The following is a 17,468-nucleotide window of genomic DNA, read 5'->3' as shown; positions in this document are numbered from 1 at the left end:
TAATTCTTTTATTGATTGAGTTGTAGACGGTAGGCGTGGCTAATGCAATGGGGCGTCCCCTTGACGTGCGTCTGCAAGAGAAGACTTGGGGAAGTCCACCCGAGCTGGCCAAAACGGCAGCTGCTGAGATTTTCTTGCAATTTGTGCAGTTTTACACCATGACCGAGGCAGACTTGTACATAACGTACAAAGGGCTATTGCTCCCCACTCTTATCCACCCTCTGCAGAGTTTAAAGCGATTCGAGATTTTCACTTTTCGCCCAGATGACGTTCTCATTGTCACCTACCCCAAGTCAGGTAAATTGGGACTGTTTTGCATTCGCTTTCCTATGCACGCCTGGAATGTTTGGACAAAATATAATGTGACGTCAAAAGCTGCGTTGCTTCGTATGTCCAGCAGAGGAAAGACACCTTTGTTTACGACACAGGTATTTCGAGATTACGAACGACGCCCACCGAACTAGTTTGCACAGGTAGCGTAAGAAGTCGTCATGCGGCAAAAAAGGCGTGCTCAGTAAGACTTTGAATGTTTTGATTTATATTATGACCACAGACGAGTCAACATCCTTAACAAACACAAAGTCTCTTGGACATAAAAAACAAAAAAATCCCCAAACTTCCTTAAGGTACAACTTGGATGCAAGAAATCCTCCCCCTGATCATGAGCGGAGGAGATCCTGCTTCGGTGGAGACCCTCCACAACTGGGATCGTGTACCCTGGCTGGAGGAGGCTCGTACTTGCAGCCTCAATCTTGATGACAGGCCATCACCACGCATGTTCACCACCCATTTCCTTCCCCATATGATGCCACCATCCTTCTTTCAAGTTAAGCCCAAGGTAAGACACTCTTGTTTACTGGTGCGCTTTTTTTTATGACATTAAAAAAAAGGCCAAAATCTTGACCTCACTCTAGGTCATTTATGTCATGAGGAACCCTAAAGATGTATTCACGTCATCCTTCCATTATTGTTCGATGGCCTCCTTCCTAGTTGACCCTGGACCACAGAGCGAGTATCTCCAAAAGTTCCTCAAAGGAGAAGGTCATTCATCTGCAACCTTCAGTACTGTACAGTGCATCATCATAGCATCATAAACTGCATGATCTGTTTTCTAGTGATTTTTGGCTCATGGTTCGATCACGTAAAGAGCTGGCTTGAATATAAAGAGCCAATATTTTACATCTGCTATGAAGAAATGATAAAGGTAAGGGGGAAAAAAAACGACCATTCACAGCCATTGTTATGTGACACTTCCAAATGTGATGTGATTTGACTTTTGTTAAATTGAAGGATCTTAAAGACTCTGTGGTCAGACTCGCTCTGTTCTTGGAGAAATCCTTGGACCATGATGTGATTGAAAAGATAGCAGAGCGATGTGTCTTCAAGAACATGAAAAAGAATCACATGTCCAACTACTCTGCAGTTCCTAAGGAAATCATGGACACCACAAAGTCAGACTTTCTCAGGAAAGGTGTGTTGTTAAGTCCGTATTTACATCCATCAATGGAATCGGATAACTTTTATTGTATTTATTTTTTGTTGCAGGAATAGCTGGAGATTGGAAAAACCAACTGACAGAAGTGGAAGTGGAAAACTTCGATGCTGTTTACAGAGAGAACATGAAAAATGTCGATTATGAATTTGCGTGGGATTAAAGGAACCCTTTTAATTTAAGGTCATTTACAGACGTCCTCTTTTTCCCAGGCTTTTGACTCGATAGTTTTTGAAGCGGTTCATGTAATGACGCAGAGCTACCGCAAGACGGCAGTGTCCCCATTCACTTGTATGTAACCCAGCGTAAAATTAACATGTCCATTTCCTTTTTTTTCATCATTGCTCTTTCTTTCATGTAAATGTCAGTTACAATATGGTTATTAGAACTTAAACATATGAGTAGTTTATTGTACATTTGTTTAGTTTAAAATATCATCAAATTGAATATTTACATCAAAGAAAGAGCAATGACGAAAAGGAAACGGGCATGTTCATTTTACGCTGGGTTACATACAAGTGAGTGGGGACACTGCCGTCTTGCGGTAGCTTGGCGTCATTACATGAACCACTTAAACTATCGAGTCAAAAGCCTGTACGTATGTTTAATATCGTACGACGTACGGTTTTATTTAATTCTGCTTATATGATGATGTTTCAATATTATAATATAATATATTATTATTATTATTATTATATCATTATTATATTATTATATTATATTTATTTTACCACACTTGCGGTAGTTTGGCGTCATGACAGGAACACTAAAACTATCGCGTCAAAAGGCTGTATGTTTAAACATTTGCAACTTTTTCCATATTTCATTTCCAAGCCGCTCTGCATCCCCACTAATGAGTTCTCTAATTGTTCTAATTAGGGTGACCAGACGTTCTAGTTTCCCCGGACATGTTACTTTTGAGCCCTAAAAGACGTCCGGGATTTTCTTTGTAGGATTTGATTGTCTGGATAGGTCCAACTGGCTGAAATACTTAGACAGGGGTGGCCAATACGTCGATCGCGATCGACCGGTCGATCGCCAAACCACTGCTGGTCGATCGCGGGATATTATTTTTTCCTTAGTACTTGATGCGTGTGCAAACAACGGCGATAACAACACAAACACGCTAGCTCGCGAGTTCCCTCCAATTGTCAGAACCCTGTTTTTTCTCTTAAACTTAAGAAAGGGTATAAGCTACCGCAAGATGGCAGTGCCCCCATTCACTCGTATGTAACCCAGCGTAAAATGAACATGATCGTTTTTCCTTTTCGACCAGACGTCCTCTATGTACTATACACTACGTAATGAAAAGGCCGAAATTCTCTGTTCTCCCGCGCGTAAGGAAAAAGCTTTAACCACTACATCATTGAATGATCTGTCAAACACTGGTAGATTAGCCTTTTTTTTCCAGAGCAAGTTGACATTTTTAAGTACACTTTCCAACAAAAAGCTCGAGTTTCGCTGCCAAAATGGAAAAGTGGTTTTTAACTTTACCCGGTGTTCGGGAGACCATGGTTCGAGCCCCGCACGAAGCAAACTTTGAGATAAAGTTTGACTAGCATGAGACTCGAACTCGGTTCTCCCGAACATGAGGCAAAAGCTTTACATACTACACCATTGAGTGTTCTGAAAATGATCGGTGATTAAATTTATCTATTTCGTGAAACATATAGTATGAATACATGACAATACTTTATTAACGCCAAAATTGCTGAATGGTTTGTGACTTAGGTTGGTGTCCAGCAGCCTCAGGTTCAAGACTCGCTCTTTGCAGCTTTTTCAAATGAAATAGAGCGACACATAAGATTCGAACCCGCCTCTCCCGAACCCAATGGAAAAGGTTTAACCATTCGGCCACTCGAGCTCTTACACAGCTTAGCCAAATGTTTGTAATTGAAGGTTACTCTGAACCTTTCCTGAAGATAGCTTCTTGATTTAAGATAATACAAACAAATCTCGAACGTCTGTGCTACAGGCAATAGTCGAGGGGATAAGACCATTGCCTCCGAAATTTCCAGTGCCGGTTCGAGACCAGGGCCCTCCAAGATTACCACTCAGAGTTAATTTTTTTTAATTTCGTCTGATGTCATCAGAAAAAGACACGAACGCGACGCTCGTTCTCACTCTCCTCTGACAGCGAGCGCGTGCCACGCTGCTCTGATCCATCTGCTGCACAACCGCGTTGAAAAGTGAGAAGGTGGGTGTTCAACGTTTGTTAACCTTTTCAAACTAACCGTTTTGCTCTTTCAGCGTCAACTTGCACTTTAGGCGTGCTTCCATCTTGCAAGCGTGCAAGCTAAAAAGTTTGCAGAAGCTAGCGTTAGCAGTTAGCGTGTTCGACGACCACCAAAACGCATTCATTTGGCGCATTTAACGGTGGGTAAGTACATCTCCATTATCAAAGCTCAAGCATGCATCGTGTAGAAAGACGAATAACACCGTTTTTGCACAAACATTTAGCAACGTCTGGACGACAGCGCCGTTTGGCCGAAGGTAAGTCGACAAAGCAGCGTTTGCATAAATCCACCAGAGAATGAATGACTCAAACATTTCGATGCATTCGTGTTAATTTTCTGCTTTGTCTGCAGGTGCGAATCTTCATAACGAGCCCGACATGGCCGACTGACTTTCTGTGAGTTTTCAAGTCAATCGACTGCTCTAATTGTCTTATTTCTGTCCACAGGCCTGCTTCTGGAACAGAGGGCACAGATTGACTGCAAAAATACTTTTATTAGCAAGCATTCTTATCAAATTGACTAAAGCAAACATTTGTTCTTTTTCTTCTGTCTGCAGGGTCCAAGATGGCCGCCTTGCCGTCCTCACATGGCTTCCTGAGACACTTGCAGGTAGGCTTACTCTTGCTTAACCCAATTTTCTGAAAATGTTAAAGCAGAATGGTTGTAACGTTACCATGTCTTTCAGAGCAGCAAGCTGTGGTTGGAGAGAAGTCTGTCCGTCCAGCGCTGCCCTCCATTCCTCACTGGTGAAGCACGCACGCGTCCAAATGTTTGACACGTGTCAAATTTAACTTGTTCTTCCTCATTTTGTCCACCAGGTGGTGCTAAAGGACCTGGTTTCTGCATCATGAATCTACAAGGTTTTGGGCCTGTGCCATTAACTGGTCTGACGTGCTGACAACTTACTACAAACTTACTACATGCCTCTCTCTTCCTGCAGATCACGTGCCAGTAAGGATGCAGTTGGAAAATCTGTCACCTGATGGCCAAAGGAACCAACCCTCCAAAACCATGCCAAGGTTCAAGGCGGCCTCCATTTCCAGAGTTGACGCTCAAATAAATGCAGCTTGACGTTCTCTCGTTTGTGTTGTGTGCAGGTGTCCACCCTGGAGTTTGGACAACATTTCAGGAACTCCGCTGTGCACCAGTGACCAGCTGCTTCCAGTCTACAGTTAAAAGTAAAAGCAGTGTACTTAAATGGAGTCGTTGTGTCAATGATCCTTTTTCTTTCCAGGCAGAAGTGGCAAATCCTGGTCCAGAAAGTGCAGCCTACCACAGTGTCTTCAGCCTCTGAGCTAGTTCACCTGGGTCTGTGGTGCCTGAAAAGCTCTCTGCTAAGAGAAGGAAAATAAATCTCACTTTATTAAAGTTAATAAATTAAATTACTTTTTTGTGTATTAAGTGCGGTGTGGGAGCTGAGGACAAGAGCAAAGCCCTAGACCAGCAACACTTTGGTCTTGTTGCAACTTGAGATGTAAGGCAGTTTAAACGCTTGTCATAGCACAATCTTTTTATTCCAATAATTATGTTCCTTTATTTTCTGACAGGCAGCAAGGAATAAGCTCCAATTCCTGGTGCCATGAATAACTCTGCTTCTGCACTGGTATGTTACATGCCAAAACATTTTCTGCACCAAACGTTGACTTAACCCATTACTTACCAAGCTCTTTTTTTTTTTTGTCTTAGGTTCAGGCATGGAGTAACACTAATCCCTCTGGCTAACCACTTCGCCACTCGTCCCGCTGGCGGACTGCTTTGTCTCTCTGCAACAAGCAGACTGCCATCCAACTTGTTACTTTGTTGTGATTGAACGTTTACTCTGCAAAAGAAATAAAGCTTTATTACAAATAACACAAACCTTCAACTCTTCATTTTCAAACATCACAAAACTAAAAATATTTTTTCTTTCCAACAAAATTATTTTTATTTTTTCCCCCACCCCAAATATTTTTACGGATTATTTTTCTGGGGAAATTTTGAGAAATGGGGCGGGATCAGGACTGGAATACTGCTTCATGATTGGCTGAGGGCTCTAGAAATGGGCGGAGCAATGAGAATGAAAGGCTGTGATTGGCGTGATAGTGATTTGCGATTGGTTAGATTTTTGGTGGGCGTGGTTTGTTCAAAATGAAGCAATCTGATTGGTCAGATGCGCAATTTACTACATTCCGATTGGCTGTCAGAAAGTGGGCGTGGTTATGCAAATGTGAGCCACGCCGTGGTTGGCCAGGCTGAATTTGGGCAGGGTTTGGGGGCGGGCAAAGTGGCACTTAGGTTTTGGAAGGCTCTTTTCAGCTTTGAGGTGAGTGTTTGCCTTCAGCCACTGAACACAGCCAAGTCTTTGACTGCTTCTCTCTGTCCACATGACTCAAAGTGACTGCAATTGCATCACTTTGACTCATGTGCACACTGAGAGAGAAGCAGCAAATACTTGTGTCTGTTGCAGTGACACTCACCTTAAGGCTGAAAACATAGTAGTGGACACTTAGGTTTACAGCAGCCAATGCAATGACCAGCAAGCATGAAAGACTTCAAAGGAGCAAATTTGCTCATCAATCACAAAGACTCGCATTCCACTTAAACAATGGATTGACTAGAAAAGCAGTTTGAAAAGGCCCTGCATACATGCAAGCAGATGAAGTGCTTGATGAGCTCGCTCACTTCTCGTGGCAGGCACTAGGGGGAAGGAAAGAGAGCACATGCAAACAGTGCAAACATCTGGGACAAAACCTAAGTGGCAGCCAGGTACTGCACAGTACCACCACCACTACACACTTTTGGACAAGCTTTTCCATGACACTGACGCAAACCAAGTCAGTTAAATATAGGTTTCTGACTAACTTGGTTTGCATCAATGTCATGAAAAAACACATCCAGACGGGTGTGATGATGATATTGTGCAGTACCTGGCACTTAGGTCTTGTGAGAGATGTCAGCTGCTAGCATTTGCTCACCTTCTCCCTGGTGTGCCATGACAAGATGACGTCAGCTCCTCAAGCACATAACACTACCAACTAATACAAATTGTTTCTTTTTTTTTTATTCAAGTCATAATTTTAGAAGAACAAAGTGGTACACTTTCACTTTTCATGTGTGCCAACTATGATCAAAACTATACTTTTTGAAGTCATATATGACACATTTAAGATTAGGAGGCAAACGTAAGGTCTACCTTGCTGGTCACCAGAGGCATAATGCCACATGGAAAATGGGGAGGTTCCTACCTTTCGAGATCGAGACCAGCAGCCGACATGGAGCCTCCAGTCTTTAAGTTGGACATGGAAAAACAACGTTGAAGTCCAAACGCTTTCCTTGATTATCGATTGATTGACAGCCGAATGAGTGCTATTGTGGGCGTGCTAGCTAACGCTTCACCTCTTGTTTCACGAGAGCTAGCGAGTTTCCACTGACCACTAACAAATCTTCTCCTTTCATGTCATTGTTTACATGTACGCATTTACATACATACAGCAAATGGAGCACTTGTATTTAGTTGACATGACTCACTCGAAAGCCCAAATGGCAACAACCTGAAGAGCTAGCTGCTCGCTGAAGCGGAATGTACGGTAGCCGAGAAAGCTCAATTCAAGTCACCAAAAAACGCGTTTTTGGCAACTTGCACAAAAGACACTCCCACATCATGCATAAGATACGAATTCGGATCATTAAGTCAACATGCATAAAAGAGACTCATGTATCATATTTAATGGCAGAGACTTTGTTGATATTTTATTTTGCTTTTACACTAGCTGTAGTACACTGCTAGAGCAACAACGTTTGATAAACATTTATGATGAAAGAGTCATTGAGATATTATACTTCACAATCTTCATTTTGTTTGAGCAGAATAGGTGGAAATTTTTACATTGGCAATTGTGGTGTTAAAATTTCACACTTGGCAAACATTAAACAGGATGTGGTATTTTAGGGCTGCAAAACAAATGTGCTGATATATTTGCAGAGTGTGCTTCTCTGTATGCAAGATGCAGAATATGTATTGCTAATCTTAAATTGCTATTGAAGGTTTCCAGAATAAGTCAAGTATGTGACGTTTACAGCCATTTCAATGCATGGGTGATACTCCCTGTGTTGGGGCTGGTGATGTAACCTGTTGGTTCTGGTTGCTTTTGAACTTCTCCGAGTCCTTTTCAACTGCAAAGAAAACAATTGAAAGTCCATTATTTTCATGCAAATAATCCAAACACAATGATCATAATGAAACTTACTTTCCATCTCATAATCATGGCCACTGCTACTATTGCGACAGTTAATAAAGTCACAGTTAAAGCCATCAAGATAGGTAAAACATGAATGCATCGTTTGACATCTGTAAGAAAAAAAGGATTTGTTAATAACCTAGAAAAGAATTTCGATTTTAAACCAAATGTACCTCTGAAAATGATCAGGGTATCATTGCTGAGGAGGGTTTGCAATGTAGAATCTTCCAATCTGAAGAGGTTCCATTTGCAGTAATACAAGCCTGTGTCGTCAAGTTGCAGTGGAGAAATCTTGATCGTGAAGCCATTACCTTTTATGGCATGGCGGAAAGTGCTTAAGTGAATTCGCCCTTGGAATTCTGCAGCTGTTGTGTTCTTCATTAACACGCTTCTGTTCAAGGCCAGGTACAGCACGTTGCGTTGACCGAGAAAATGTCTTTTTACATAGACTCCCGCCGGATCAGATAACGTGGTGGAGCATGTTATTTCAGACGAGGAGAGATCCTGTAAAACTGTAAGAGAGAGATTCATTTTTATTGAACTTGACTAATAAATGACTCATCTTTCAATTCATAATTCACAAAGCAGATTTGATATTCCTCACCTGGCCAGGAGTTCCCTTCAGACGAATGAGAGAGAAATCCAAGAACAAAGCTCCACCAGAGAGTCTTCATCCTTCTGCTTCTAGACAGCCAACTTGTCAGACTGAACTTGACGTGCACACGATGGCTTGAATGGAGCTTTGTAGTTTAAGAGGAAATGCGTATCACACACAGGATATATTTTAAGATGACGCAGCTAATGTGCTAATGTTTCTTGATTATTATTTTTTTTTTAACAGTGAAAATATTCACTAAATGGACCAAAAAAATGATGCTGCAAATAATTCAGTGCTTAACTATAATGTATTTATGGAATAACAAAGTGTACAATGTAAAGGACAATAAAACGATCACATCTCTTTTTGGTTGCTGAACCCAGATTTTGTAAAATAATAACATATGCAGTACCTTAAAAAAAAAGTTTGTCATAGTACTGATGGAATGAGGTGATCAGTTGCATAGTTATCTTCTGCTGCTGTATATTTTCAGCAAAGACAACAAATGTACCAATCAATGTCCTAAAAGTTGTTTTAGTTGGCTTATTGCTTGGCAACAGCAAATACATCACACTTGCCCCCATCTTTGTCGGATTTGAAAGTATTTTTGAACTTATCCCTTCTTTCCACGGACACACACCGCCCTCCAGCGGACAAATGGAAGAACTACATCTTGTGAGTCCTCTGCTCAATTGCTACAAGTTCTTGGATGGTCCTTAATTTATCGTTGTAAGAGTTGATGTGAAGAAAATCTGAACCACTCAAATGATGTTCAGTCATGTTCCCTCATCCTCACCACTGCATGTGAGGTGGCTGTAAGGGGGTCCGACTCTCACTCCTGTACTGGGTGTGTAGTAACTTGCATGCCGGCTGGGAATCCTGGCCCTGAAGCCAGTCTTGATAAAGGGTCTGCAAAGCGGGGTTGACCTCGGGGAGAGTGACAGGAAGGCTGCTGTAGACTTCCTCCATCTGCTGGACTAGTTGTTTATCTACACCGCCGCCCGTCTCATTCTCAGCTTGACCGCGGCCGCTTAAGCAACCTGAAAGTAACAGATTGCGTTTTATGATTTGAAGTAGGTGTTAGTGAGTGTGACTGCTCAGTTAGTCGTTACCTCCTGGACAGGACAGCACCTCCACTAGCTGGTAAGGTACTCGTCCCTTCCTCATGCGGTGCACCAAAGTCTGGATGTTCCTGAAGCCGTAAACGGCGGCAAACTGCAGCAGCGTTTCGCCGTCTCGTTCTAATATCACCTCTTGAAAGTCGCGGTTCCTACAGAAGACAAGGAAGAAAGACAAGAAAGAGTTTTGCTCTACTCTGGTCTTCGCATCTCACCTGAGGGTTTTGTATGTGATCTCGTGGACATCTAGACCAAAAAGCTCCTGAGCAGCATGCTTGAACACATGTTCTAGAAAACCCTCAGAGCCGCGACCTTCGTGTCGAACCGGGGCCGGGTCTCCACTTTCTCCAATCCTGTTAGAGCAAAATGAGATTTAAAAAGATTGTTCATATTAACGCATGTGTTATTGATCAATTTAAAGTGATTGTATTTTTGGTTTCCTGCAGAGTCATTGTTTTGGAGATATGATTGTGCCCGTGACCGGAGGGGTCAACTACTCACACGTGATCTAATGGAAAAGAGTCCAAATCCTCCGCTGAGACCTTCTTCTGTTGCATCAAGTAGTAAATTTCCCCTGAAATGACACCAAATATCTCTCAGTACATGTGCGTCTAATTTTTTTTTTCTATTTTTCCAACTATTATCTACAATGCGACAATCTACTGTGAGTCCAGAGAAGGAAAAAGGGTGGGCTGGTATTTGTGGGATTCAGGACAGTGCATGTGTCTTTGTTGTTGTGTGACAACCCGAACGCAATAGTCCACATGACCTCTGGAACAACTGCTGGCCGTGTAAAAGATAAGGAGTATTGAACCTGAGGTGAGGACACAGTCCACATCCCGGCTCTCCAGCAGACTGTTGTAAAACTCTTCTCGGACAGCCTCCAGTTTTTTGTCAAAGCAAGGCGCCACTACTATATGGTACACTTTGTCCGCATTTAGTTTCTGTTTCAAGAAAGGTGAAAGAAAAAGAAGAGAGAAAACATTTGGAATATTTTGTTGTGTCAGGCTTTGTGGGAACCTCAATTGCACTCACCTGCTGTTTGGAGAAGTAGTCTTTGACTAGACAACCCATAATTTGCTGCGGAGACCTCGCTGTGCAAATGTGAGGTGTGACCAAACTCCCCAGGATACGCTCGGAATAGCGAATCCAACCTGTAGATCAGTAAAAACATGCAATTATTTATGATTATCATTATTATTATTCCATATTTCCAGACTTTGGCTGTCCAAATTTTGCACAATGGGAATGAATGGATGGATCACTATGAGAATGTTCCAACTTGTTTATTTTCACTTTTTCTGAAGAAGGGAGTGGTGGAACATAAGGGCTCTATCTATCACCCCTGCACAGCACTCTTATCTGTATTGCTAAAAAAAAAAAAACAGTGGGCGTTGAAACTCACTCTGATGTTCCCAGCAGACCTTCACATTACGTTTGGGTCTGCCAGGTCGGACCGGAATTTTTATCACCAGGTTGTGATGAGTTCAAAACATGCTAAACATGCAACTTTTGGTGCAAAAGCACAAACAACCGTCGTTTTTTTTTTTTTGATTACCTGGGCAGGAGGAGGTGAACATAGGCAAAGCATGGGAGTCATGGTGCCTCCTGTGATACCTCTGAATAAACTCTTTTTGACTCTCTATGATGCTAAATCCTGCTGCCAGAGTGGTATCAAAGACAAACTGCACACCTAGCATGGAAAAGAGATAGCAAGTTGGCAAAAACACACACAGCATTGGCTCTCTGTTTTGATGGAAGCGTAAGTAAGAAGACAAGTAACATCTATTTCCACATAAAGTTTGAATACAATTATAGTGCACATTGTGGATATATTTCCAAATGTCGAGTTAGCAATCAGCTTACCAAGGCCCTTGAGAAAACCGCAAAGTTTACCGGCGGCCTCGACGATGTCCACGCCAAACTTGACGGCAAAAAAAGGTAGCGATTGTGGACACACTGATGCTACCAGAACTCTGTGGTTTGTCACATCACACTTCTGATGAGGAAAAAGATAGGTCTTCACCAAAATGCAAGAAAAATGCAAAAGCTTACAGAGGTTACCTCATTGAGAGTCAAAACCCGCTCTATCTCCATCAAGTTCTGTTGAGAGATCTTCAGGCTCTCCTCCTCAGACATACAGCCATCGCAGGATAAACAAGCACTCAGCAACAACTGTAAGCTCTTATTCTCCTAACGAAATGAAGACTTTCTTTTATCATCTTCAACAACCCAGAGTGTTTTCAATTTGACTACTTAGAAATAAAACTCTACCTGTCCATTGACTTGCTCTCCATTTTGGTGTGAGCTGACATCGCCATCGCTCTGTTTCTTGTTGCACTGTGTTGCAAGATTTAGAAAATAATGAATGATCTACTTTTATTCCTATACAAGAAAAATCCAAGTGGAATCACCTGCTTGGTGCAGTTTTCACACTTTTCCTTGCGTTTCCCAATGCTGAGCTCAGACATTTTGTTCATCGGTTACCTAGAAACAGAGGGCAGTAAATTTAGATGACAGCACTATCCAAGAAATATAAAAGTCCCACGTAGAATGTTCCTGGAAGAATGTAAGTTACATGAAGAATTACCATCATGTTTAACAGGACTCCACCTCCCCATACTGTGCCATATAAATATATATATATATATATATATATATATATATATATATATATATATATATATATATATATATATATATATATGATAATCAGACTCAGAGGAGAATGACGTATACTGCACAATACTCCCAAGTTTATATACAATATAATATAATTATTATATTAATATTATATTAATATTAATATAATTGTATTGGTCATTTAATAAAATGATTGGAGAGGAGGACATTGACATTAAAGAAACTTACCTCGTGTTATTAATGGAAAAGCTCGGCTTCCCACTGTTAAAGGACGAAGAGACGCATAGCACCACCGCTGAGGGCTCGGGGAGGCGGTTAGGGCGGGTCAGTAAAGAAGCAATCACCGGCTGGCGTTACCCGTGTAGTACTCAGGCGTTATTTTATAATAAATGTTTTGAAAGGAATCGGAATTTCTCAATCCGAAACCAATCATATCTATCGACATCGTCGCACCCGGTGAGGTGAACAACAGTACACAGCAGCGCATGCGCAGATTGCGCAGTACGCAGCCCTCGAACCGGAAGATTATTTTGTTTTATTTAAACATTTTAAATGATTATTTTAGCATGCGTTGAGTCTTTTCCTCCTTATTTTTTATATTTTCACATTATGTTACAAATATAGTTTAAAATTGTTTAGTCGTAAAATGAAGATAGCGTACTCATTAAAAAAAAAAAAAAAAAAAAAAAAAAAACCATTTCAATGAATGGTTTTATTTTGAATTCCAACGGAAGCGAATCCATCCAATCAGCTCACACCCATCCAGGAAGGAAGTGTCGCCCGCAAAATACACGAGTCGAACTTCCTTATCTACTCATCAAGTATCCTGGACCTTCTCATTTGGAAGAAAAAGAAAAATTGAGAAATCTCACGTATATCGATTCATTCAAGGTAAGATATTTAGCATTATCTGGATTAAAAAAGGGAGTTACGTACTCCTACTAGTAGTAACAGCATCTTGTTGACTTGTTTTGTTCCTGCACGTTTTCAACCCTCAAAATGGTTCCATTTGGGAGAAAACAATGTCAACATACAATGAGTACTGCTACATTCAACGTAGCGATATAATTTAAATATTAGATTTGGTTTTCTAGAAACATGATGAGGATTATCTTTGATACACTGGTGTTCACAGTCACATCCACAGAAAATTGACAGATGGACATCTACTAAAAATGCATGCATTGTTAGAATAAATAGCATGCAAAATAGGTTTTTAGCAAGAATCTACTGGTGAAACGCAAGATTTAACAAAGATACGTTTTTGTTTCTCTGTTTAGATGGGATACATGGTAGTCGAGGAGCACAGCTCTACAAAGCTACACCTGAAGAGAGACCCTGGCATCCGTTCCTGGTCTCTTTGTATTGGTACTTTATTTTTCTTATTTGTATAGTTGGTGTAATAAATGCAATACATTTTCACAGTAAAAAAATATATATATTTTTCCAGGTATGGCAGCTGTTGGGCTGGCAGCAGCCTACTACAGCTCAGGTGTGAAATCACAATTTTACAGCATTTCCTGAATGGATATAAATAATTGTGATTATTTGACGTGTTTTCGACACAGATAGCATCTTGTGGAAGCTTTTCTATGTCACCGGATGTCTGTTTGTGGCCATTCAGAACATGGAAGAGTGGGAGGAGGCAGTGTTTGACAAAACTAAGAATCTGATTCAACTCAAGAACATTAGCTTGTACACTTTAGTTCTGACGCTATGGAAAAGGGGCCAAGAGAAAGGTAAGTAACAGCTATTCACTCCAGAGCGCACAAATTCAAAGTATATCATTTTGCCTTTCTCCATCCTTTAGTCGTTTTGGACTTGAAGCATCTGCAGGATGTCTGTGTCCAAGAAGAAAAAGTCCGATATTTGGGAAAAGGCTACCTGGTGATGTTGCGTCTGGCGACAGGTTTCTCCTACCCGCTGACTCAGAGTGCAACAGTCGGGGGGCGAAGGTAGAGAAAATGTGTTATTGTGAAAAGTTTCATAAAAGACAATTGAATTGAACGCTGTACTTTTTTTCCATGTCAGTGATGTGGAGGCTGTCGCTGCGTTGCTCAAACGCTTTTTGGGGATGGAGGAGCGGCAAGAGCAGAAAGAGAGTGAGTGTGCAGAGGAGGAAGCAGATTTTTTGGATGACAGCAGCGAATCCGAGGATGAAGAAGAAAAACCTTGACCTCATCTCATTTGAAAGAATGTTTGAGATGATGTCATTGCTAAGGGAAAACAATGGCTCAGATAACTATAATGCTTCTATTGCATGTTAATGCTCACTTACAAACCTTATGTACTCTGCGTGCAAATATAGAATTTGAGTATTGGCATTATAAGAAAATATTCCACTATTAGTTATATTGTAGTTTGAGAATGTGATATTTTCTTTCATTTTTTTCACCTTAAAACAAATGTAATGTGCCTTCCTACTGAACAGTTTGCTATTTATTCTCTATGTCAATCAAAAGGGCTCCCCCGTGACCAAAAGTAAATTATGTGTGAATTTCTTTAGTGAACCAAAGAGGTGTTTATTCTAAATCAGGGCTGTATTAAAGTCCAAAGGAGCAAACAAGTTACTTAAAACAACTTAAAATCTTTTTTGGTTTTCCTGCTGTTGGATTTTATTTTTTTTACATTTTTATATTCATGTTTAATGGAATGTTTTGTACACAAAAATCTAATTATGCTAGTACATTGTCTTTATTAAAATACAATTTACAAAAACATTTGGCAAATGACTTTACGGAACTATCTCCACTGTGCATGTTGTGATGTCATCCAAAATCCTCTGAAGGGGGACCATCACGGGGCTAACATGTTCATCTATCCACTCTTGTGCTGTGGAATCTGGATAAAGACGAACCATCTCCTCTCTTACAACATCCACCTTCTGTTGCAACAAAGCCAAATACCTTAGGAGACAAAATCACAGTATTCGTGATCAGAACATATTTCACGGGCAAGAAATAATGTCAAAATTGTAACGTGTTTGCTCACATTGACGCTTGACTCTGAATCTGCCCGATGATGAGAGGGTTTGCTATCCTTGATCTATGGTAAGGACTGAACCATCCTCGTACATACCTAAGGTTACACACAAAGTCAAGCCGAATATTTTCTTTAGAATATGTTGTATTTACTTACATATTGTTTTCAAAGGACCTTAGATCCTCAACGCAAAGAAGCGAGTCCAGATCCACAATTGACTCTGCTAGTCTCCTTCCCGGGAACAGGGTGGCGTCCTCACACGTACTTAAACATGACACGAGGCAAAATGAGAATCAATGTGTGAGTCTTTTGATAATAAACAAAGTTAGGGACCTCACCTTCCCATGGCGTCTACCTCCACAGAAGCAATACCCAACATTTGAATCACTTTGTTTTGAACCTCAGGACTAAACTGGCCATGGATGAGTGTTTGGAGACAGGCTGCTAGTGACGGAAGACCCACAGGCATGAGCTCACACAACACGGAGAGGTGGTCATACCTGACATTAGAAAAACACAACTGCAGTTTTGGGTACCTAATGGTGGTATGCTATTAAAAAAAAAAAAAAAATCGTACCTTTGCCAGCCTGTCATGGCGATACCCCTAATATTTAAACCAGAGGGCACAGATGCAGCCACTTTTAACCATTGCAAATGGTTATCGACATGTCTCTGCGTGCTGGGTACATTGGTGTAAACACTGGTGGAACCTTTAAAGGAGCTGGCCGCCCATATATCTTGCATACCGGCACTGGAGTACTTCTCCAGCAGCGACACTAGTCAAGAAAATTGGAGATCCATTGTGAAATATTTTGTTCCAAAGGCCTAATAATCGTCACAAACAAACTACCAATTGTTGAGTTGGACCAAAAGTGGCACAGTTCATACCGGTTTTCTTCACATCCAGATTAGGGGTGTAATCCCACAACATTGGTTGGACGAGTCCTACAATACCACTAGCTGTGTCAAGAAGAGCAAAAGAGATATTATTATGATTTATGATAATCAATATATACTATAATTTCTACATACAATGAATTCCTCCAAACCTTTCAACGTGTCCTGACTCATATCCCTCATCATATCATCCCACATGATGATGGTCATATGAGGCCACGTCTCCTTGATGTACTTGACCACAGATGCAACGTGACTCAAGAATAGTTGTTCCACGGTGCGTCCGGGTGAAGCCAACCAGACTTTTGAAAGCTCACCCTCACCCAACATGTACACCTTCAATTAAAAGGGAACATCAGCCTAATTGGCAAAACCTCAAGACAAACAAAAGAATATGTTGTTTACATTACCTCATCTGCACCTATATGCAGTGTCGTTAGACCTGGATGCAGCTTCACTACCTGGCTCAGCATTTCCATCAAAATCTTCAATCCTTCTTCCTTATGGGGATTGAGGGTGCCCACACAGTTTGACACCTCTCTCAGGTTCCACATGGGCCTATGCTTCAACACAAACTACATCATAGGGGGGGGGGGGGGGGGGGGGGGGAAGCAAATTATCTACTGTCTGTATGACAATACAAAATCGGTCATACCTCCATATGGCCAAAGGTCTGCACAAGTGGGATGATCTCCATACCTTTAGATTTCGCAACTTTCTGTATGGATAATATCTGATCTCGGCTGCAAACAAGAGTGACCCCTGCATTCATTAATGATTTTAACATGCAAAATAAATTCCATTATCCAGTCGAACCTGTATGCACGTTGTGCTGTGGCTTGCAATAGCGTCAGCTCTCCCTCATAAGGAAACATGTCCTCATATTCGACAAGTAGGCCATCTGCACCCAGCCTAGAAAAACATTCTATCAGCTGCAGGATAAAGATGACAGGGCAAATCTGATCAGGGTTTTTACACAGAGCACATTCATTTGCATGCGACATTTTACCTGGTAAATGTATTCCACTTTCGGAGGTGCACCTTTCAAATCCAAGTGAATAACCTTCTTACCGTTGGGCCACGGTGGATTATTCATACTTGTTTGTGTTGGTATTTCGAATACAAATAAGGTTTTGTGTTTTGACCGCTGTGAATGATCACTCGAGTACGCATGTAAACAAAAGATGTCATTTCCGCATCCCTCGCTGATGTCCATTTTCATTGGACCACACGTTGTCCAATGAAACAATGGCTTTTTCTTCATACGAGCCAATCATGATGTCT

General features: G+C 41.2%; 5 protein-coding genes and 1 long non-coding RNA gene across 19 annotated transcripts; 3 read left to right on the top strand and 3 right to left on the bottom strand.

Annotated features, from left to right (window-relative positions):
* The first annotated feature begins 92 nt into the window (after positions 1–92).
* Positions 93–1,674, top strand: LOC147039132 (sulfotransferase 2B1-like). The gene is made up of 6 exons (XM_085903822.1): positions 93–297; positions 627–838; positions 915–1,041; positions 1,116–1,204; positions 1,291–1,471; positions 1,546–1,674. Exons 1-6 carry the CDS (start codon positions 159–161, stop codon positions 1,653–1,655), a joined length of 858 nt encoding a protein of 285 aa, XP_085759948.1. The 5' UTR covers positions 93–158; the 3' UTR covers positions 1,656–1,674.
* A 1,348-nt stretch (positions 1,675–3,022) lies between these two features.
* Positions 3,023–5,571, top strand: LOC147039131 (uncharacterized). Of its 11 annotated transcripts, XM_085904797.1 has the most exons (12): positions 3,023–3,872; positions 3,953–3,985; positions 4,081–4,124; positions 4,286–4,338; positions 4,415–4,475; positions 4,548–4,589; positions 4,670–4,748; positions 4,827–4,907; positions 4,964–5,037; positions 5,132–5,203; positions 5,277–5,332; positions 5,416–5,571. In XM_085904797.1, exons 4-8 carry the CDS (start codon positions 4,294–4,296, stop codon positions 4,903–4,905), a joined length of 306 nt encoding a protein of 101 aa, XP_085760923.1. In that variant the 5' UTR covers positions 3,023–3,872; positions 3,953–3,985; positions 4,081–4,124; positions 4,286–4,293; the 3' UTR covers positions 4,906–4,907; positions 4,964–5,037; positions 5,132–5,203; positions 5,277–5,332; positions 5,416–5,571. The 11 variants fall into 11 exon arrangements, 9 of the variants coding, with proteins under 9 accessions (XP_085760923.1, XP_085760917.1, XP_085760920.1 ...); XM_085904791.1 differs by having other exon boundaries at positions 3,023–3,681; positions 3,743–3,872; positions 4,827–5,203; XM_085904794.1 differs by having other exon boundaries at positions 3,023–3,689; positions 3,743–3,868; positions 4,827–5,203.
* Positions 4,203–7,313, bottom strand: LOC147039130 (uncharacterized). Of its 3 annotated transcripts, XR_015063492.1 has the most exons (4): positions 6,954–7,313; positions 5,390–5,548; positions 5,003–5,063; positions 4,203–4,895 (listed from the first exon to the last, which is right to left on the bottom strand). It is a non-coding gene; the product is annotated as an uncharacterized LOC147039130 (long non-coding RNA). The 3 variants fall into 3 exon arrangements; XR_015063490.1 differs by having other exon boundaries at positions 4,203–5,063; XR_015063491.1 differs by having other exon boundaries at positions 4,203–5,060.
* Positions 7,314–8,837: 1,524 nt separating this feature from the next.
* On the bottom strand, positions 8,838–12,804 carry narf (nuclear prelamin A recognition factor). Its single transcript, XM_085904771.1, has 12 exons — positions 12,534–12,804; positions 12,077–12,149; positions 11,937–12,002; positions 11,727–11,855; positions 11,529–11,661; positions 11,221–11,355; positions 10,698–10,816; positions 10,477–10,606; positions 10,164–10,236; positions 9,878–10,015; positions 9,657–9,814; positions 8,838–9,584 (listed from the first exon to the last, which is right to left on the bottom strand). The coding sequence occupies exons 2-12, from the start codon at positions 12,140–12,142 to the stop codon at positions 9,337–9,339; spliced, it is 1,395 nt and encodes a 464-aa protein (XP_085760897.1). The 5' UTR covers positions 12,143–12,149; positions 12,534–12,804; the 3' UTR covers positions 8,838–9,336.
* Positions 12,805–13,047: 243 nt separating this feature from the next.
* cybc1 (cytochrome b-245 chaperone 1) lies at positions 13,048–15,025 on the top strand. The gene is made up of 6 exons (XM_085904168.1): positions 13,048–13,196; positions 13,586–13,673; positions 13,756–13,797; positions 13,874–14,044; positions 14,116–14,260; positions 14,337–15,025. The coding sequence occupies exons 2-6, from the start codon at positions 13,586–13,588 to the stop codon at positions 14,479–14,481; spliced, it is 591 nt and encodes a 196-aa protein (XP_085760294.1). The 5' UTR covers positions 13,048–13,196; the 3' UTR covers positions 14,482–15,025.
* Positions 14,981–17,417, bottom strand: hexd (hexosaminidase d). 2 transcript variants are annotated; one of them, XM_085904163.1, is made up of 11 exons: positions 17,194–17,417; positions 17,001–17,116; positions 16,840–16,927; positions 16,595–16,759; positions 16,337–16,520; positions 16,176–16,247; positions 15,865–16,063; positions 15,626–15,787; positions 15,444–15,551; positions 15,297–15,383; positions 14,981–15,211 (listed from the first exon to the last, which is right to left on the bottom strand). In XM_085904163.1, the coding sequence occupies exons 1-11, from the start codon at positions 17,404–17,406 to the stop codon at positions 15,040–15,042; spliced, it is 1,566 nt and encodes a 521-aa protein (XP_085760289.1). In that variant the 5' UTR covers positions 17,407–17,417; the 3' UTR covers positions 14,981–15,039. The 2 variants fall into 2 exon arrangements, with proteins under 2 accessions (XP_085760289.1, XP_085760290.1); XM_085904164.1 differs by having other exon boundaries at positions 17,001–17,096.
* Between the last annotated feature and the right edge of the window lie 51 nt (positions 17,418–17,468).

This window comes from Syngnathus leptorhynchus, chromosome 22 (genome assembly GCF_054491065.1).
Source record: "Syngnathus leptorhynchus isolate UIUO chromosome 22, UIUO_Slep, whole genome shotgun sequence".
NCBI classification, from domain to species: Eukaryota; Metazoa; Chordata; class Actinopteri; order Syngnathiformes; family Syngnathidae; genus Syngnathus; species Syngnathus leptorhynchus.
Note: the sequence above shows the minus strand (reverse complement) of the source record. Positions and strands in the feature narration are given on the sequence as shown.